Consider the following 19,186-nt stretch of genomic DNA (forward strand, 5'->3'; position numbering starts at 1 on the left):
ATTGTAAAAATTCTCGCGTTTCTATACGTTCGCCCGACCAATCAGGTAGATCGTACGTTTCCATACCTACCTCTATACAATTCTGGGCATGCTGCTCGTTGTCCTGGTTCATGAGGGACTCTATGCACCGTTGAATTGCATTAAAGGTTAACTAGCGCTCGGAACATACTTGAAGTGGCGTTGGGACTCAACTTCCTTAATCTCGGCCTCATGTTTTTGTATCAGTTCCGCACTCGGACATAGCTTTTTTTCTGAAACTGGTTCTCGAATTGATAGCACAGCTAAAAGATGGAACAGTTAGCAACAGTCATTCTAGTAAGAAAGCACATTTGGTTCTTACCTGTTTTTATTAGTTTCCGACGAGCTCCTTCCATATAAACATTTTCAAAATCGTTGCTATTGAAGTGCTGTGAGCATACATCTTCCAGATTGTTAAAATCTCTGAGCCAACAAAAAAAAATTTCCTGACGATTTTATCGCTCGGGAATTTGTGGCGTACGACGTTATATTACACCAATTTAATGCGCATCTGACTTCGATGAAATTTTACCAATTTTGCATTTATGGGCAGCCTCTAATCTCGCTACTATGCCTGATTTATTAGATACTTTAAAGTATGGTTGACCACGCGCCTCCATGATATCAATTCAAATGTTGGACGCAATTAGCCCGTGAAGCCCGGGCAAACTGCGTCCTTCATTTGAATCGATGTCAGAGATGTTTCTCCTTTATTCCCAACTCAATAAAAAAAATAGTGATAGATTTCTAAATTGACCTTATCTGACCGCGTTAGCCCAGTCATTAAAGTCGCGGCAGCGATTTTGAAGGCGATGGGTTCCATTCCCAGTCTCGATTTCCCTGGGTCTATGCGTTTAAGTCTTGAAAAATCGTAAAATAATAGAGCCAACGTTAAGTCCATTAGCCATTAATCCAATCTCCTTTGAGGGCATGTCTTTCAGTCACCACATCACGCAGCATCCACCAATGCAAAAAGTGTTCTCTTTATCAATCAAGCCATGTTTCGGATTTCACAATCAAACAAACGCCAGCGCCAACCAGTTATCAGTGAATTTTTATCAATTTATTCCAATTATTCATGCATGGCACTGCAATATTCATTTGTTTTATTTCCCACAACTGCAATCTGCTTTCAATTGCAGAGCGCCGGCACACAGCTCCATTGAGCGATATTTCACAATTTAACACACCTTTCTCGGTTCCCGACAGCGTGGCACATAATCCTAAAAGCTGCATGCAACACGAAATAAAATATAGACTTTTCAAACTTAACTGATAAATAAAATATCCAAAATCGAAAACAGCAGACACAAAACATAAACAATTAAAGCTAAAACCCTATCAGAAGGGGGCGATTAGTGCGCCGAGTGACGTCTTCGACTAAATTCGAGCATTTCAATTTGATTTAAATTCCCCTCGAGGCTTCATGGCTAGTGACAGAGCTTAGAGCTCTTTTTCATACTTTTCCAGGTCATGCAACACTTCCAGCACGCAGCCCATACTCCAGGCTTGCGTCCGACAGGAATCGTTACAGTAAGCTCCATTTTCATTGGTCAACTCGGCGAGACCACGCCAGTGATTGGTCTGAACTTCGTGCAGATGCTTCTGCAGGATAGACCACGTTTCGGCGATCGTTTCCTTGAGCAGGCCATTAGCCTTGGCGAAGATGAGCCTCGCGCGTAGGTAGAATCCAATGGGCCAAACCCACTCCGGACCGTTGTGATAGTTGGCTCCGTGAGCTACCGTCTTGTCATCGCTGTCGATCGAGTTGTCGTAATTACCACGATAGCCCCAGTCCTCGCAGTCCAGGGTCTTCATACCAAGTGGACCGAGCAGATACTTTTTGGCGTTTTCCAACGCTCTCCAAGCGTGCTTCGGATCGCAAAGTTCCGGTGCCGCAACCAGAGCAATCGGGAAGTTGCACCTCAACTGGTAATCGGTCCACGGAATCTCCGAACCCAATGTATCCTTGTACATTCCTTTCTTGTTAACATACTGGCTACCGCAGCTTTCGTCTACGTAGAATTCTTTCTCAAAGTTAGCGGCGATCTTATCGGCCCACTGCTTGTAAGTCCAGACAGTCTTGGTTCCATTGCTCGATTTACGTTCCACCGAATTAAACGGAATGACCTTCTCCTCGGCCATTCGTTGCATGAATCGCAATCCGGCCATCTGTAGCCCGACCAACTCGACCGCAGATCCATCCCTAGGAGACGACGGAACTCCCCGATTCCCAGACTTATCACTAGAGCCCATCTTGTCCATCCAGGTACCGCAATTGGCATTGTTACCTCCGAAGACGAAACCCGTCTCTGGGTGGATGCCGATACGATTGTTGAAACCTTTGTCCTTCATGTGCGCATCGATGCGGGTACCGGCATTACGTTCCCGGTAGGACAACCCCTGGAAGTGAACCACCAGGGCCTCCTGGATTGTCTCGTACAAGAATTGATCCTGAAAAGAAACGAAACACATTGCTCGGCACGATCTCCTCAAAACTTGTTCTAGCAATACTTACGCATTCACCGGGCATTTTTGCATCGGAATCATCCGTCGGATACAACCGGGAGACCTTGTCCTTCAGGATGTTCTTTCCATTGGGAGCTTCCTCGACGTACTGTCGGACGCAGTACAACCACCACCAGACTGCATCACGGCAGTTGAAACGAGCATTCATGCCTCCGTCCAGGAGATTCGGAATCAGTCCATGTCGCAGACAATGTCCAAATCCAAGAATCATATACCGAGCTTCGTCGAATCTACCGGTCAGGAACATGAGTCCACGCAAGGAAATGAACGTATCTCGACCCCAGCAGCGCATGTATCCGGTTGCAAAGTGTGGCAGACCAGCAGCCAGAGTGGAACACCTTTGCGGAGGCTTTGGGGGAGTGATATTGGGACTCAAGGCCGGAAGGTTGGCCGACGGAGCAACCCGAACGCACTGAACCGATCCTAGAGCAAGGCGACGACCGAAGTTGGAACCATGTCGGACGAAGTCCGTCATCAGTTGGCAAGCGGCGTTAACGGCCAAACGGTGCACTCCAGTGATGATCACATCGAAATAGCTGGGGATCATGTACCGGGGGATTTCCTTCAGAGGAGCTAGGTTCTTCTCCAACCAGGTGGCTACCGGAACCAGCTTCGAGTATTTTAGCAAACGCTGTGAGCAGTAATCTGTTGGGAATCAGTTTTTTAGAAAATTTTACAAACGTCATTTAACCCTACCAAGCTTACCGATCAACCAGTTTCCCATTCTCAGGTTATTCGCCAACGGGTGGCCCAGGTCATTGTTCGGTCCGATATCGCTCAGGATCGAAACGACACCCTGTAGTCCGCAGTACACCAAATCGCCATAACCGGAAATAGTGTACGGACCGCCACCGTTATCGCGTTCCTCCTCGGCGCAACAGTACAGCAAATTGTTAAAATCGACCAAATCCAACTTGGACAGCATATGCTGCAGCTCGGCGTACCGGGAACCCTTATCCTGATGCATTTCCCGTACCAGCGAGTGCAAATTATCAAAGTGCGGTTTCATGTTGTCCTTGAGAGCAACGCGCACAGCCACCACCGATCCGGGCTTCAGATTGACAAAATCCAGCTGCGTCGTATTGCCATCGATGGTGGCCTGCTTACGGAAGATGTCCGACTCTTCCAGTTTGAGATTCTTGCGCAGATCAACCACATACTCCTTTACGCCATTGATGTAGTGCTCATCCTTCTTGAACTCCGTGGGCTGGTCGAACGTTTGACCCGTTCTATCAAAAGAAATCGAATATCGATTAGTGTTCAGTGTTCATAACTTCTTCCAAACGACCTACTTCTTATAAATCTGCACCTCGAAGATAATCTCCAGCAGATCTCCCTCGAAACGCAGCGGGCGAACTCCTGTCGGTCCGGCCCATGGGCTCGGGTAGCTGAAGGCGGTGTGCGCAACCAGGATAACCGTCTCGTGATTCTGGGTCGAATGGCGCGTTACGGCCACGATGTCCGGATTCATTTGATCGACAAACAGTTGATCGAAACCGCGAGTAGACAGGCCACCGTGCAGCAGGTTGAATGCTTCCTTCACCGCAACGATGCCGGTTGTTTTGTCGACGTGCTTACCCCATTCCTGGTACTGGCGTTCCTCGTCGACGACATGGATCTGGTAAAAACAATTTAGTCGAATGGTTAGATATTGTGTGCAACTGTTATTCATCATTTTAAACTGCGTTATAAAACCTATTACGGAACCACCAGAACCGTCAACCACATCAAAAGAGCAAAACTTACATGATGCGGCACCAGCTCGTCGTACCCGCGATTGCTTCCCGTAGCGCAGCACGCCATCGAAACCAACCCGGCCGACGGAATCAAATCGAAGATCGATCGCTTCTCCACCGGCGACGGATTGTCGTGCGTGAGATCCATGAACAGTGCATGGGCGATGCTCGGAGCTAAGATGCGCTTCGGATACGGGAAGAATGCTCCCACCGGATCACCTCCATACCGGTGCACCAGTCGGCCCTCCTCGTGCGAGTCCCACGCCGAAAGTGCCTCTGTCGAACAAAACATAAAACATCAAATCTATTAATGCAGGTACCAATCTCAACCAATCAATCAAGTAACCTTACCCCGAATCAACGAAGTGATGCCCAATCGGTTGACGAAAATATTATCCGTGTAATCCGAGTTGGTGAACAACTCCGCGACGACGTACAGTTCCGGGTTAACCTTACGAGCCGAGTCGAGCAGGTATTCCGCAACGTGCAACGGAGTTGAATGGCAATTGTCCAACCGGACGCCATCGAAGATCCTCGCGGTGGTATCGACGTACTCCTTCATATGCTTCCACAAATAGGGACTATCTTCCGGTTTGTCTCCGTACCGCAATTTCACACTATCGCCCCAAGCAATCAACTCTCTCCTCAGGTAAACATTGCCTGTTCCCTCCTGAGGTCGAGCAAAATCCTTCAACGGATCACTGTTGATGACCCACCCGTTATGGGCCATGAACAATTTACCGGCTCCGCCGTACATCATCTCTTCAATTTCCTTCAACGATTTGCCTTTGATGCCATGTTGGGTAAAGTACTTCATAAACAGCGGATACTTTACAGATATGCCCTTGACCTGCGGTCCATCGGCCTGCACTCGCTCGTAACGAGTCCCGGCTAAGCAATTCTCAATGGCGTAGTCCAGGTGAGCTTGAATCTCTTTCCGAACTTCCTCGTTCAGCCACTGCAACTTTCCTCGGAATGCTTCGGTGCACTTGCGCTTCCGACTGTCCTCGTCGAAGCAGTCCTGCCGAAATACGTTGAAGGTCTTCATAGCACGAGCAAAGTCCACCTGTGCTCCCAAACGCCGATATTCAGGGTCGTGTTTAAGCTTGAGATCCCCCTCGGGAACTTCCTGCGCCGGAGTAGGACTTTGCTTGGATGCCTCATCGTTGAACCGGGCAATGTACTTGTCCACGTCACACTGATACAGCTCGTACAGCTTGATCTGCGGTAGGTAGCTTGAATGAACCTGCCAACGGATTGCCTGCAGATGGTCGTTCGTTTCTACCACCTTTGGAACGCCTACGTGCTCGAGCAGTCCAGCGGCCACGTCCTCTCCGACTCGTGCCAACAAAGCATCCAACAAAAAGGCCGGTCTCAGATGGGGAGACGTGAAACAGTTGTAACTGCACTCCGCATACTCTCGGATCCAGATCGACTCGTTGGCAGTGTGATTCAGCACGATATCACAAATCGATACGATTCCCCAATCATCGCGCATTTTCTTGATGACTTTTTCCACATCGTCAAACTTGACCGGGTGGTCTCCATTCTGGAATTCCGGATTCACCGCCAACTGGTTCTTAAGTGAATAGGCAGATCTCGATCCACCTAGTTCTTGAATCGGAGTGAAATGGATCATGTTGTAGCCGCTCTCCTTGGCCACCTGCAGCTTTGCCTCCCAGGTTTGGACCGGCCCCAAAAGCTTGGAAATGACCGTCTGACAGCGGATGGCCTCCAGTGGGAGATTTGCTGCGGCAGGGCCTTTGCCAATGGTCAGCGTCGGTTCGACTTGTACGTACAGACCGGCTTGGGGGTCTTGCTGGCCTTCGTACAGGATGTAGAAGTGGTACGCTCCGGAACGGGTCAGGTGAACGTTGCAGTAGTAATCGATGTCCCGGATCGAGAGGTACTTGGACCCGTCCGTGTCCAGCTGAGTTCCCGTGGGTGAGAACCATTTCAGCTGGATGTACCGATTGCGGTCGAATTCCTTTCCTGTGGGACGGGAAGAACGGAGGAAATGTAAGAGTTGATAATGTAAAAGCTAAAAAAAAAATCAATCGAGTTTGCAGTTGTTTCAAGTTCATCTCCGTTAATGGCGCCAAGATTGTTCAACATTTTGATTAAATAAATAATGCTCACTGCACACTTCCACTCGGTTAGGTACTGCACAGCATCTTACTCGTCACTAATAAGGGAACACGCATAAATGACGTAGCATTTGAGAAGGAGGATGGGGGGGGGGATAATTATAGCAAAATACGCTACTAGGGAAGACGGGGGATCTACAAATGGTTTAAAATCAACAACGTCATTTATGGATGATCCCTAACAATCCTTATCGGTCCAGTTGTAGGCTATTATGAAACAGATTCGACTCCATTTCCCACGCAAGAAAAATGACCTTCCAAGGTCAAACGTTATTTCACACTTGAACCGGGATACTCACCGTCAGCTGGATAGTTGCAGAAGATTGCCACGCGACGACCGAGCAGAGACGGCCCCGGATGGACGTGCACCATCGAGTTCTTCTTCAACCGGTAGAGGGTCCCCTTGCCTTGATCATCGTGGTGGATCGCCAACTTAATCGATCCGTTTTGCTCGGCCATCTTCTTCTTCTGCTCGGATACCTTAGGCAGTTTCTGGAAATTTGATACGATGGAAAATGATTTTAATAACTTGACAATCCAATTAAAATCACCGTCGCTACGAGTTTAAACCAAGCTACCTCAAAGGAAAGAAAGGACCCCATCTTTTTGAACATTTTTAAATCTGGTAAGAAACGCAAACTTTTAAACGACAAGAAAAATTGCAATTGGTGAATTCACGAGCTACTCCAACGAAAAACCGTTAACGCACAACCTGCTGGTACCCGTGCAGGCGAATAACTGAAAACCTGGAGCCGGGCGCTGATTGTCTTTCTATAATGGAATGATGGCCTTTCAATGCAGCTCGGGTCGACTTGATAAGCAAGTCCAAACAAAACCCGGCAGCAGGTCGCTTGTATTTTTTGTTCAATGCCCAAATCAATAAAAACACACAAGCGTGAGCAGGAGCGAGAGTGATAAAGGATGGGAGAACTTCAAATGCTGTGGTACTGTTTTAAGATTGTACCTAACACGTGTTCAATTCAAATGTGTTCAGCTGTGCTCCTGGTACACTCATGAAAAAGCAGAATTAAACAGTTGATTGCATGATCTGATAATCATCCAAACCAAAACAAAAAATAAGAACACAGTTTACAAACAACCGTCTAATTAAAAACAGAGAAAATCGATCCGCTTAACCAGCTGATTGTCGCTTGAGCCGGATCGCCTTGCTCGCGACGGACGACCACTTGTTATTCGTTGGTTGGCACGAGTCCAAAATTCGCGCGTCGTTGTAGATGTTCAGTATTGAACCCAAACGAGCACATGACCTCGACCCCGCCAAATGGTTCCGCTCAATAAGGAACGACGCGTGATCTTCGCACGGAAGATCATTCCGTGGCATTCTTCTTAGGTTGTAGACATTCCAACAGCATTATGTACAACTCTATGATGTTAAAATTTCATTTTGTACGCCTCGAACCCATCATGGAGAGATCAGCAGATGCTGGGACTGAACACCGAAGGACGAAAATAGCGCACGTGCTGTTCAAACGATCGTTGCAAAAATACCGAATAATGAACTGCCAGACAAAATATATTTTAACGCACGCAATCACGCATCACATCCAATTGAGATCATTTAATTTTGTTTATTTGCGAATTCTAGCCGTCTCACACTCACGCGAAGCGCAATAATATCCGAAATCTAGTGCAAGGCGAAGGAGACGACACCCCTTACTGATCATTTTGATATTCTTTTAATACTACAATCGAAAATTTGAAATTCTCACGCGTCCCACAATCGAATTCCTTGAATTTCAGTTTCCTCAGCTTTCGAACAACTTACCTCAATCAGGAAAGTTTAATTAAATCTCAATGTACCACTTTTCCGAACACTATTCACAATTTGATATCCTAATCTTCTGCACTTCCAGCTGAACTGTTCATAATCCAAGGTGACCTTGGTCGCAACAACTGTTGACACTTCGATCGCGGCGAGCGAGGCGTTACGAAAAAGGTAAACAAAAAACAAATCCCCACGAGGGATCGAACAGTTGGTAATGGAAACAAGGTCGATATAGGAGAAAATCTATCAAAAGCGCTAAAAAATCTCGTCAAAAATATTATTGCTGATGCAGTGGAACGCGAGGTGGAACCAACAATCAACACGAAACTAACGATTTTAAATTCGCTCACTTCTTGACTAGCCTATTGATCCCAAGCAAATCGACTAACGTACCCCATTAAACCATGTAAGAAACCAACAGAATTGTTTCCTAGATTTCTTGTTAACGAATATCGAGACGAATATACATGAAGATTTTTGTGTAAGTAATCTATTTCTCCTTTATGGAAGAATGAAGCATTTCACACAGCAATCGAGTATTCCATATTTGTTCATGACAGTCAACACCCCAACAACAGTGAGTATGAAAATGTGTTCGACTACAAAAATGCTAATTATGATAATATTAAAAATAAATTCAGTGGACTAAATTGGAAAACCATTTTGAAGGATCAGGTAAATGTTGAATGTGCAGTGAAGGTTTTTTATAAAATTCTATTTGACGTAATTTACGAGGAAATTCCATTAAAAAGGAGACGATGCAATTATTTCTCCAAACATCCGGTTTGGATCAATCATGTCATTAACTTGAAAAATCGTAAACAAAAAGCTCACAAAATATACAGAAAACATAAAAATCGTGATAATCTCGAAAAGTATTTAAGTATTTGTGATCAACTTAATGATGGAATTTCTTTGGCACTGTCTGAGTATAACATAAAAACTGAGAATGAAATTAAATCATGTCCAAGAAACTTCTTCAATTACGTCAAAACTAAAATAAAATCGTGCAGGTTTCCATCAAAAATGACATTGGATCAAAAGGAAGGTAATAACAACAATCAATACGAAATAACGATTTTAAATTGGCTCACTACTTGACTAGCCTATTGGTCCCAAGCAAACGATTAACGTACCCCATTCTAGTCGAAATTCTAGTACTACCCAATGTTTGTTTTGATTCGCTATGAAAGTATGACAGATAAAATGAGGGGTTATTGGTTTTTCCTATGTTTCGAGGGGTGAATCGATTAGCTTGGGACCGAAGATAGTACCAGAGCTTAGCCAAAAAGTTGAGCACGTTTCTTCAGGACCTACTAGTCTTAGAGTTACCTCTATGGTAATAATTCTGATGATAAATGTAATCTTTTCACCAATTTTTTTCAAGAAACATACACGAAATTTTCAGATACCCAACAAACAATTGCCTATTGAAGAAACGACTTCTTGACGATTTTATTCCACTTCATGCTTAATAATACTTGTACTATTTTTAATAATAACTTCTGTTCAGGCTTTATTCAACCACAACATCGATATATTTTGGTGTTGAATAAGGTATGTCGAGAAGCTTTTATTCGACTTACAAGAGCTTATTCGATCAAATTTTTGATTCTTCAGCGTTTATTAGACCATCTTTACTTCCTGTTGTTTAACGATGGTATAAACAACAATCAATACGAAACTAACGATTTTAAATTGGCTCACCACTTTAGTAGCCTATTGGTCCCAAGCAAACGATTAACGTACCCTATTCTAGTTGAAATTCTATTACTACACTATGTTTGTTTTGATTCGCTATGAAAGTTTGACAGATAACATCAGGGGTGTGTGGATTCATGCAGAACATGAAGGGGTGAGTGAAATAGCTTGGGACTGCTTGGGACCGTTGTTCTGGTCCTGAGTGAGCCAAAAATAATAATGATTTTCTTCGGGACCCGGTGGTCTTAGAGTTACCTCTATGGTATAAAGGTGTATATAGACGCTTGAATCTCATGTGTACTTAATGTTTAATTAGACATTATTATACATTTATTAAACGATTATTCAACTACGGGATAATTAATCCGAAAATAAGAACGGCACAGAGCAGGGTTGTTCTCGTTAGTGATTGTTGTGTCATTATGTCTGTCGAATTTATTACATATACATACATACACACACATGTCATTATATGGGATTCGAACCATAACCTTCCGATCACCAGCCGCTTGCCTTGCCATCTGAGCACCACAGCCTAGCGTAACATAGAGCAGGCAATATGCTTAATTTTATAAAACGTTTCGGTCTCCACTTTAAATATCCTTATACAATTAAATCACTTTACGTTGCTTGTGTGAGGTCAATTTTAGAATATTGTAGCATTGTTTGGTCACCCTATATGAAAAAGCATGAGGAACGAATAGAGTCAATTCAAATGCAATTTTTATTATATGCACTACGTAAGTTAGGTTGGACGGCTTTTCCTCTCCCATCATATGAAGCACGCTGCTTGCTGATCAGCATTCAAACATTAAAAGAACGTCGCGATTACGCAAAGATTTCTTTATTAAACAATACAATTTCTCAACGCATTGACTCAGTTGATCTATTGTCAAGGTTAAATTTGTATGCACCTTCCCGACAATTACGCAATCGACAGTTGTTCCATAGAGGTAACTCTAAGACCACTGGGTCCCGAAGAAAATCATTATTATTTTTGGCTCACTCAGTACCAGAACAAAGGTCCCAAGCAGTCCCAAGCTATTTCACTCACCCCTGCATGTTCTGCATGAATCCACACACCCCTGATGTTATCTGTCAAACTTTCATAGCGAATCAAAACAAACATAGTGTAGTAATAGAATTTCAACTAGAATAGGGTACGTTAATCGTTTGCTTGGACCCAATAGGCTACTAAAGTGGTGAGACAATTTAAAATCGTTAGTTTCGTATTGATTGTTGGTTGTTCGCAGTAGATCGCCATCGGACCAATTACGCTAAATTTGGACCGGTAAATCAGATGATGACTGTTTATAATCATCATTGTGAAATGATTGACCTATATCAATGACATTTATATAAGGTCTGGGCCAACAGGCAGCTTGCTGGTATTAGAAGCAAAAATGTTGTAAACATTGCTGAACATCTGCGAACAGATAGAAATACGTCACTGCCAACATACTGAGAACAGATAGAAATACGTCACTGCCAACAGCTGTTTCGTGTAAAAAGATAAACATTGCAATAAAATACGAACACCACTAAACAATTGCTCATTTCACTAACACCAATAACCCCTTTGGCCCAGACCTTATATAAACGTCCTTGGGCCTATATGCCCTCAACAGAATTAAAAATATATTTCAGAACCCTGTGAAGTCATAGAACATAAGTCCTAATGTTAATATGTAGTCTACGATTTGATTGATTGACGAATAAATAAATAAATAAATTCTAGTATAAATTCCAGTACTAAACCGAGTACTAAACTATGTTTTTGACGTAGAACTACGTCTTTGTCGACTATACTGGGGTGCAAGTCAAAAAATATGTGTGGTGAAGGAGTGTTAGGTTTTGAACGCTTGTAACTTTGTCATTTATAGATGAAATTAAAATCCAAATACGCCAATCGATAGGATATTACATTACGAACCTGTTGAAATAAATATTTTTCCAATTTTTCTGTAATTAAACTTTTGAAAATGTACAAATGATAATTTTATCACTGATTTCATGAAATAAGCCTTTTTCCCAAACCCAGTCATCATAAACGAATACCACTTGGTTGCACATCATTCTGCTTGAACCTGAAAAGATATAAATCAGCGCTGCTCTCATGCCACTGCTCATTAACGCTTCGGACGGCGTGGCCCTATGTCCTGCATCAAGCAGGACTAAATCAGCGGCTTAAGGTGGATCACGGCGTGACCACAATGAGGAAAAGCAAAACATGTAAACCCTCCCCCTTCACAACAATCTCTCGGCCCCCCTCAACAACCTCTCGCCCCCCCACCATCAAACCTCTCCTACCCTTCTCTCCACCATCAAACCCTTCTTACCCATCCCTCAAATACCTCTCCTAAACCCCCCCTCAAAATACCTCTCCTTAACCCCCCCCCCCCCTCAAATACCTCTTCTACCCTCCCCCCTAACAAAAAATAACCCGAAAGCGAGACAGACTTTGACGATCCCTTTTTTCCGGGAAATAAATTTTAAACAAACCACAATCATTAGTAAAACCAAGTTTTACCAAATTTGAACATAAAATTGCTTTGAGGACATGTTTGATGACATTCAGTTGATGAATTACACACAACTGACGGTAAAAGTAAAAGTTGTAAAAGTTTAAATGATCTTTATTTCAGTTTAACTTGGACGATTACCATATAAATTTTTTTTAACTAAGTGATTTAATTGCTTTCTTCATCTTTAGGTATGGGCAAAATTCAAAATTTGTTTTACAGAATTAGTCCTAGACTTAGTTCACGGTCGACCACCTTGGTGGGATTGGTTTGTTTTGTTTTTAGAATTTGAAGAGAAACTACTTAATACTACTATTTACAGCTTAAAACTAACCTACTCTACTATATACACTTAACCTACTATGTACAAATTGCTTATTAAAGCATGTTCAGAAAGATTGCATTTTTGAATAAATTTGGTTGTCATATCATCAATTTTGGAATCTACTTTGGGAATTTCTGCCTCTTGATGGAGGTCTGCTATTCTTGTGTCGAATGGACGATCTAGGATCATCCTCAACACTCTATTCTGTGCAACCTGGATTTTGTTCCTGTGGGTCTGAGCGCACGATTCCCACACCGGGGCGGCATAGAAGATCGCGGGGGCTATGATCTGTTTGTAAACAGCCAGTTTGTTTTGCCTTGAGAGGCGGGATCTGCGGCAAATGAGCGGATACAAACACCTAACCAAGGCGGAGCACTTAACTAGGGTTTTCTCTATGTGCGAGCGGAACAGGAGCTTCTCATCGAACAACATCCCGAGATAAGTAACATCAGTGGACCACTCGACCCTTGTACCATCCATTATTACGGTACAGGAGGGAGACGGTTTAAGTTTTGGTGATTGTCTGTGAAGGAACATGATCGCTTGGGTTTTCGAGGCGTTGATTTTGATTTTCCACGTGGTGGCATAATCAGTAAAGGTGTCAAGGCATCGTTGGAGCTTGTTCGTAATTTCACGAGGCATCCTACCCTTGACGGCTATCGCGGTGTCATCTGCAAACAGAAAGAACACGCAACCGTCTCCTAGAGGAGGGATGTCCGACGTGTAGATGCTGTAAAGCAGTGGTCCCAGCAGACTCCCTTGCGGAACACCTGCTGGGATCGGAAATTGTCCCGAAAGGGAACTATTCAACGACACCCTGAACGACCTTTGCTGGAGATAGTTATGGGTGATTTTCACAAGGTATGGTGGAAAGTTGGAGTTACAAAGCTTGTATATAAGTCCGTCGTGCCAGACATTGTCAAACGCCTTTTCGACGTCTAACAAGGCCATGGCTGTGGACTTGGATACAGCTTTGTTACTTCGGATGTTATTCATCACCCGCACTAGCTGATGATTGGTGGAATGCCCCTTGCGGAACCCGAACTGTTCCGGAAGAAGAATGTCATGTTCCTCCACAAACTTGTTTAGTCGGCTGAGGATCAATTTTTCGAACAGCTTGCTCAGCGCTGAGAGCAGGCTAATCGGTCTGTAGCTTGACGGTAGTGAAGGGTCTTTCCCAGGTTTGCGGATCGGGATGATTTTTGCCACCTTCCAGATGCTTGGAAAGTAGTGCAGCTCCAAGCATCTGTTGAGGATGGCAGCCAGCAGCGAGTGGACCCTCGGGCTGAGATTTTTCAACGCTAGGTTGAATATTCCGTCAAACCCGGGAGCCTTCATGTTTTTACTATATTTCAGCGCTGAGCAAATTTGTTCCTCTATAATCCGTTCTTCTGGAGGTACGGCACAAGGGGAGGTATCTAACGTCTGGACGCACTGCACAACCTGGTTCTCGAGTGGACTTGGGATTGTAGAGCCAAGCAAATGCGACTGGGCAATGTGCTCCCCAATTGCATTGGCCTTCTCTTCGTTGGTGATAAGCCGTTCGTCATTGACTCTAAGTGGTGGAATGGGCTTGGGGTGAGACTTCAGCACCTTGGCAACCTTCCAGAATGGTCTGGAACGGTCGTCCAGGTTCTGAACGAGCCGCCCGAAACTCTCGTTCCGGATTGAGATCATTCTGGAAGCGATCTGCCGATTCAGATCGACCATTTCGCATTTACACTGCAGATCCCCAGTCCGCTGAAACTGGCGTCTACGAACATTTCTGAGCCAAATCAAGAGTTTGGTGTGGGAATCAATTGCTTGAAACTTACCCCTCACAGGAACTCGTCGAACGCACTCTTCGTCAGCCATGGATATGGCTTGATGGAGACCCTCCAGGGTCCGGTCGATGTCCTCCACTGTGTCGAGCGGTGGGTTGTCGTCGATGTGGCGGTCGACCACGCGTCGAAACTGGACCCAGTTGACTCGATGGTAGTCCACGGTGCAGGGGCCACGTTGTAGCCCAGCTCGGTCAGCACCGGTTGGTGGTCCGAACTCAGGTCGTTGACGGCAACCGGCTTGGCTAATCTGGTGTTTGCCAAGAACAGGTCCAGCGTCGATGGGTTGCCCGTCGGTGATGTGAAGGTTGGTTCGTCCGGAAACCAGACGGAATAGAGACCATGCTGGGAATGGTCGAATAGCAGGCGGCCGTTCTGGTTCTGCTGGTAGTTCCGCCAGGCCTCGTGCCGGGCGTTCAGGTCCCCTCCGATTACGAAGCGGGCATTGGTGCGGGTTATGATGGCAAGGTCGTTCTTGAACTGCTGTGCTGTACCATTGCTAACGGTACATTGCCGGGGGCAGTAGACAACGATGAACCGGACGTTTCCGGTCGATGTTTCCACCTCAACGCCGACGGCCTCGATGATGGAAGTGCGGTAGTGGGGTAGGGTGCAGTACTTGATGCCTTTCTTGATGATGACCGCGACACCGCCCCCCCTGGAGCTGGTGCGATCAAGCCGGACAATGCTGTGGTCGGGCAGCCAGAAGCTGTCACCGGTCTTGAGGTGGGTCTCGGTGAGAAGGCCCACGTCGATGTCGTGCTTGCGGAGGAAGTCTGCAAGCTCAATGTTTTTCGCCCCTACGGAGCGAGCGTTCCAGTTGGCAATCTTTATGGGTTCACGGTCCATAATTAGCGACGAAGGAGATGATAGCTTGGAGCTGTTGTGTTCTTGTTGCGCAGGTGCGCTTGATGATGATGGCCTGGGCCAACAGTGTGACGATCTCATCCGTTGACAGCGGAGAATCGACTGTAGCTTCGCCGGTTGTACCGGCCAATCCCGGAGCAGGGGGATCCGTCGATGGCCCGGAGGCTTGACCGGGTACTGCAGCGGCAGCCAACTGGGCAGCAGCCAACTGTTGGTTGAGCGGGAGCGGCGGCAACACTGGAATTGGCCGTGATTGGACCGGTGATAACGGAGGAAAGTTCTGCGCGTTGTTTTCTGGAACCTTCTTGCGACCGGGCTGGCTGTTGGACGAGGCTTTCTTCCGGATCTCGGCGTATTCGGCCCGCTTCGGACAGGCCTTACTCGTGGCCTTGTGGGCGGCACCGCAGTTGGCGCATGTGGGAGTGGCTTCCTCGATGCTGTCGCAGTTGTCGATCTTGTGGTTTTTGCCGCATTTGATGCAGCGGCTGGCCATGCGGCAATTCCTGGTGCCGTGCCCGAACAATAGGCAGTTCGAGCACTGAGTGACGCCACGGTGGGTGGGTTTATACCGCTCCCACTTCACTACGATGTGGAACAGTGTGCGTGTCGTCTGGAGATCCTTCACGGTTGTGGAGTTCTTCTCCAGATGGACCAGGTAGAGCTGGTCACGATACTTGATGGCCTTGCTGCGGGTCATCTTGTGGACTTCGACCGACTTGAGGCCGTTCGCCTTAATCTCGTCCATTAAGGTGGTGGTGTCCATGTCGTGGAGCCCGCGCAGCACCACTTTCAGCGGCTTGGTGGCCTCGATGTCGTGGGAGAAGTACTCCAGCTTCATTCTGTCCAAGAGGGCCTGAACTGCGTTGAAGTGTTTTTCGGCCGGGACCATCAGTTTGTAGCCTTCCGTGCACCGTTGAATGGTGCAGCGAAGGCCCTGCTTAATGTAGAAATCCAGCTGCTCCCATAGCCCGGGAGGGAAGCCCTTCACATAGAAGGGTGGCAACTTAACTTTTTTCGGCACCGTCTCAGGGTCCGACTGCGGCTGGGCTCCGTTCTGCAGGGCGGAGAACGGATTGTTGCTCAGCAGCTTTTTTGCTGCTGATACGGTGGCGCTGCTGTCTTCAGGTCTGGGTCGTTTAGTTCCGGGAGGCCCCGGCTGCGGGTCCGCAACGCCTGTCGGGATGGGCAATTGGGTTTTCTTCTGCTTCTTCTGGGCTGGCTCGGTGGTCGCGCCGTCTCCTGGGAGAGTCTGTTTTCCCGGTAAACCGGCACTCGCGTTACCGCGCGATTTCTTACCCATGGCTGGGTCAGCGAGAGCGTCACTACACAACGCGGAGCTAATGACTTGCGAACGAACGAACGAAACTAGAGAGAATTCAAATCGACTGAACTGCTCAACAGTCTGGCAGCGAATGTCGTCGACTGCACTGACGGTAAAACATATCTGGTGCCTCTATATATGCAATTATATTAACATCCAAAGTCCATCCTATTTTACATATTCTGCACAAAAGAAACTTTCTGCTCCGCCCCATTCATAAAAAACTGCGGGAAATCCTATCAGATTCTGAATCTGAAAAGATATAAAACAGCGCTGCTGTCATGCTTTTGCTCATTGTCGCTTCGGACGGCGTGGCGCTAGGTCCTGCAGTAAGCAGGACCAAATCAGCGGCTTAAGGTGGATCACGGCGTGACCACAATGAGGAAAAGCAAAACATGTAAACCCTTCACAACAATCTCTCGCCCCCCCTCAACAACCTCTCGCCACCCCCAACCATCAAACCTTTCCTACCCTTCTCCCCACCATCAAACCCTTCCTACCCCCCCCCCCTCAAATACCTCTCCTAACCCCCCCCCCCCTCAAATACCTCTCCTACCCCCCCCCCCTCAAATACCTCTCCTAACCACCCTAATTTTAAGATAAAGTATAATAGTCAAAAATGCATGAAAAACATCAATTTTGTGTGGTTCTACGTCATACTGCGGTCGTGTCTAGGACACAACCCTTTAATTTTTTTTTTATTCGCTATGAAAGTTTGGCTGATAAAATAAGGGGTTTGTGGATTTTCCTATGTTTCGAGGGGTGAATCGATTAGCTTGGGACCGAAGAGAGTACCAGAGCTGAGTCAAAAAGTTGAGCAAGTTATTTCGGAACCTTCTAGTCTTAGAGTTATCTCTATGTTACAAGTGTATCCGTGGCATTATGCACATGAAATAAATCAGTCATTTAGTTTGAGTGTAGTAATGTGTGACCACATGGATATTCTGTAATGCCAATAGAAAAGGGCCCATCAGCATTTGTAAACAAACGGTTCTAAAGCCCTTTCTTCACAAAGTGAAGACCGCCCACGCAAACCAACATCATCACCGTGTAGTAGAAACTTTCCCCTATCCGATCATGATGTTGGTTTGCGTGGGCGGCCTTCACTTTGTGAGGAAATGGCTTTAGAACGATTTGTTTACAAATTTTGATGGATGCTTCTCTATTGTTTATCCAGTATTATAATTTATTTTATACGAGCTGGGGGACTCCTAATACAAAAAATATCACAAACGAGCGATAAATCCAGGGATAAATCAATTGATGGAACTTGTCCATAAAAGGTTTGGATTAGAAATACTCAGAGGGAGAGATGGCCGGAGAAAATAAAATACAATTCGGCAGCAGAGGTTTGAACCTTAATGATCTTGTAACCCTTACTAGAAACTAGCATTTCACATGACTCTTATTTTTTATTCGATCTACTTGCATAATAATAGGGCAGAGAACTACACGGATAGAAATCTCCTTATACCTTTTGGCAAATTTCTATTGCTGATTATTCATAAAATGTATAAGTCAACTAATAAGCAGACGCCTTGCAAAAAGTTTATGAAGATCATGTGTCAAATGAAATGTATAAGCGGTCACACATACCTTTTATGCATTCTTATAGGACCTATATGGTTTGTCTTATGGAATGTATAAGGCTGATGTTTGGCAAAAATGTATAAGTGAAACACGTGAATAAAATAATTGATTTTCGTTTCGTGTACTTCGGCCTAATCGCCCATTTTGGGGCTATCGAGCAGAAAACTTCAAATAAATCCATGATTTCAGAGTTAACAAGTCAATTATGCGTTTGGTATGATACTTTAGTTAATAAGCTACCAAATTAAGTCAATGAGAACGCGAGGTATGAAAGTTTGCACCCATTATTCCCAAAAAAAAAGAAGCGGTCCGACCGAATCAATTTTTATCTTCATCCGATAGGCCGAAGTGAATTCAGTGGCGAATCAATGGCGTTTCAATGGCGTTTCAATGCGTTAGGCCGAGTTTAGAATCCGTAGGCCGAGTTTAGAATCCGTAGGCCGAGTTTGGCCTCAAAAAGTAGTGTTAGACTTTTGACAATATCTCAACAATGGGTTTCTCTTTATCAAATCTTCTAGTTCATACGGAAAGGTAAATAAATTTGGAAGCCATCAGTAATAATAACATTCCGTTTGGTGCTAAACTGCGCTAGATTAACATAGACTACATGCGGGTTTTGCTTGCTAGGCCGCAAATGGGGTAGTTAACTCTAATTGATTGCATCACAAAATTTTCAACAATTCTTGGTATCATTAATTAACCAACTAAGATTAATTAATCAATAGAGTTAGAATAATGTTTTTCATTAATAAATTAGTAGAATTTGAGAAGCACACGAAACAAAAAGGTGATTGAATTTCTGTTATACTGTTACACCATAGAGG

The 19,186-nt window shown here is 45.2% G+C and overlaps 1 protein-coding gene across 2 annotated transcripts; it reads right to left on the reverse strand.

Moving 5' to 3' along the window:
• Positions 1–1,076: 1,076 nt before the first annotated feature.
• On the reverse strand, positions 1,077–8,343 carry LOC135711346 (glycogen debranching enzyme). 2 transcript variants are annotated; one of them, XM_065234140.1, is made up of 8 exons: positions 8,217–8,343; positions 6,730–6,922; positions 4,635–6,275; positions 4,294–4,559; positions 3,840–4,165; positions 3,253–3,776; positions 2,537–3,192; positions 1,077–2,472 (listed from the first exon to the last, which is right to left on the reverse strand). In XM_065234140.1, exons 2-8 carry the CDS (start codon positions 6,887–6,889, stop codon positions 1,462–1,464), a joined length of 4,584 nt encoding a protein of 1,527 aa, XP_065090212.1. In that variant the 5' UTR covers positions 6,890–6,922; positions 8,217–8,343; the 3' UTR covers positions 1,077–1,461. The 2 variants fall into 2 exon arrangements, with proteins under 2 accessions (XP_065090212.1, XP_065090211.1); XM_065234139.1 differs by lacking the exon at positions 8,217–8,343 and adding an exon at positions 7,009–7,172.
• Between the last annotated feature and the right edge of the window lie 10,843 nt (positions 8,344–19,186).

The sequence above is a fragment of the Ochlerotatus camptorhynchus genome, unplaced genomic scaffold, assembly GCF_037179485.1.
Source record: "Ochlerotatus camptorhynchus isolate MF236.1 unplaced genomic scaffold, CSIRO-AGI_Acam_v1.1 ptg000432l, whole genome shotgun sequence".
In the NCBI taxonomy this organism is placed as follows: Eukaryota; Metazoa; Arthropoda; class Insecta; order Diptera; family Culicidae; genus Ochlerotatus; species Ochlerotatus camptorhynchus.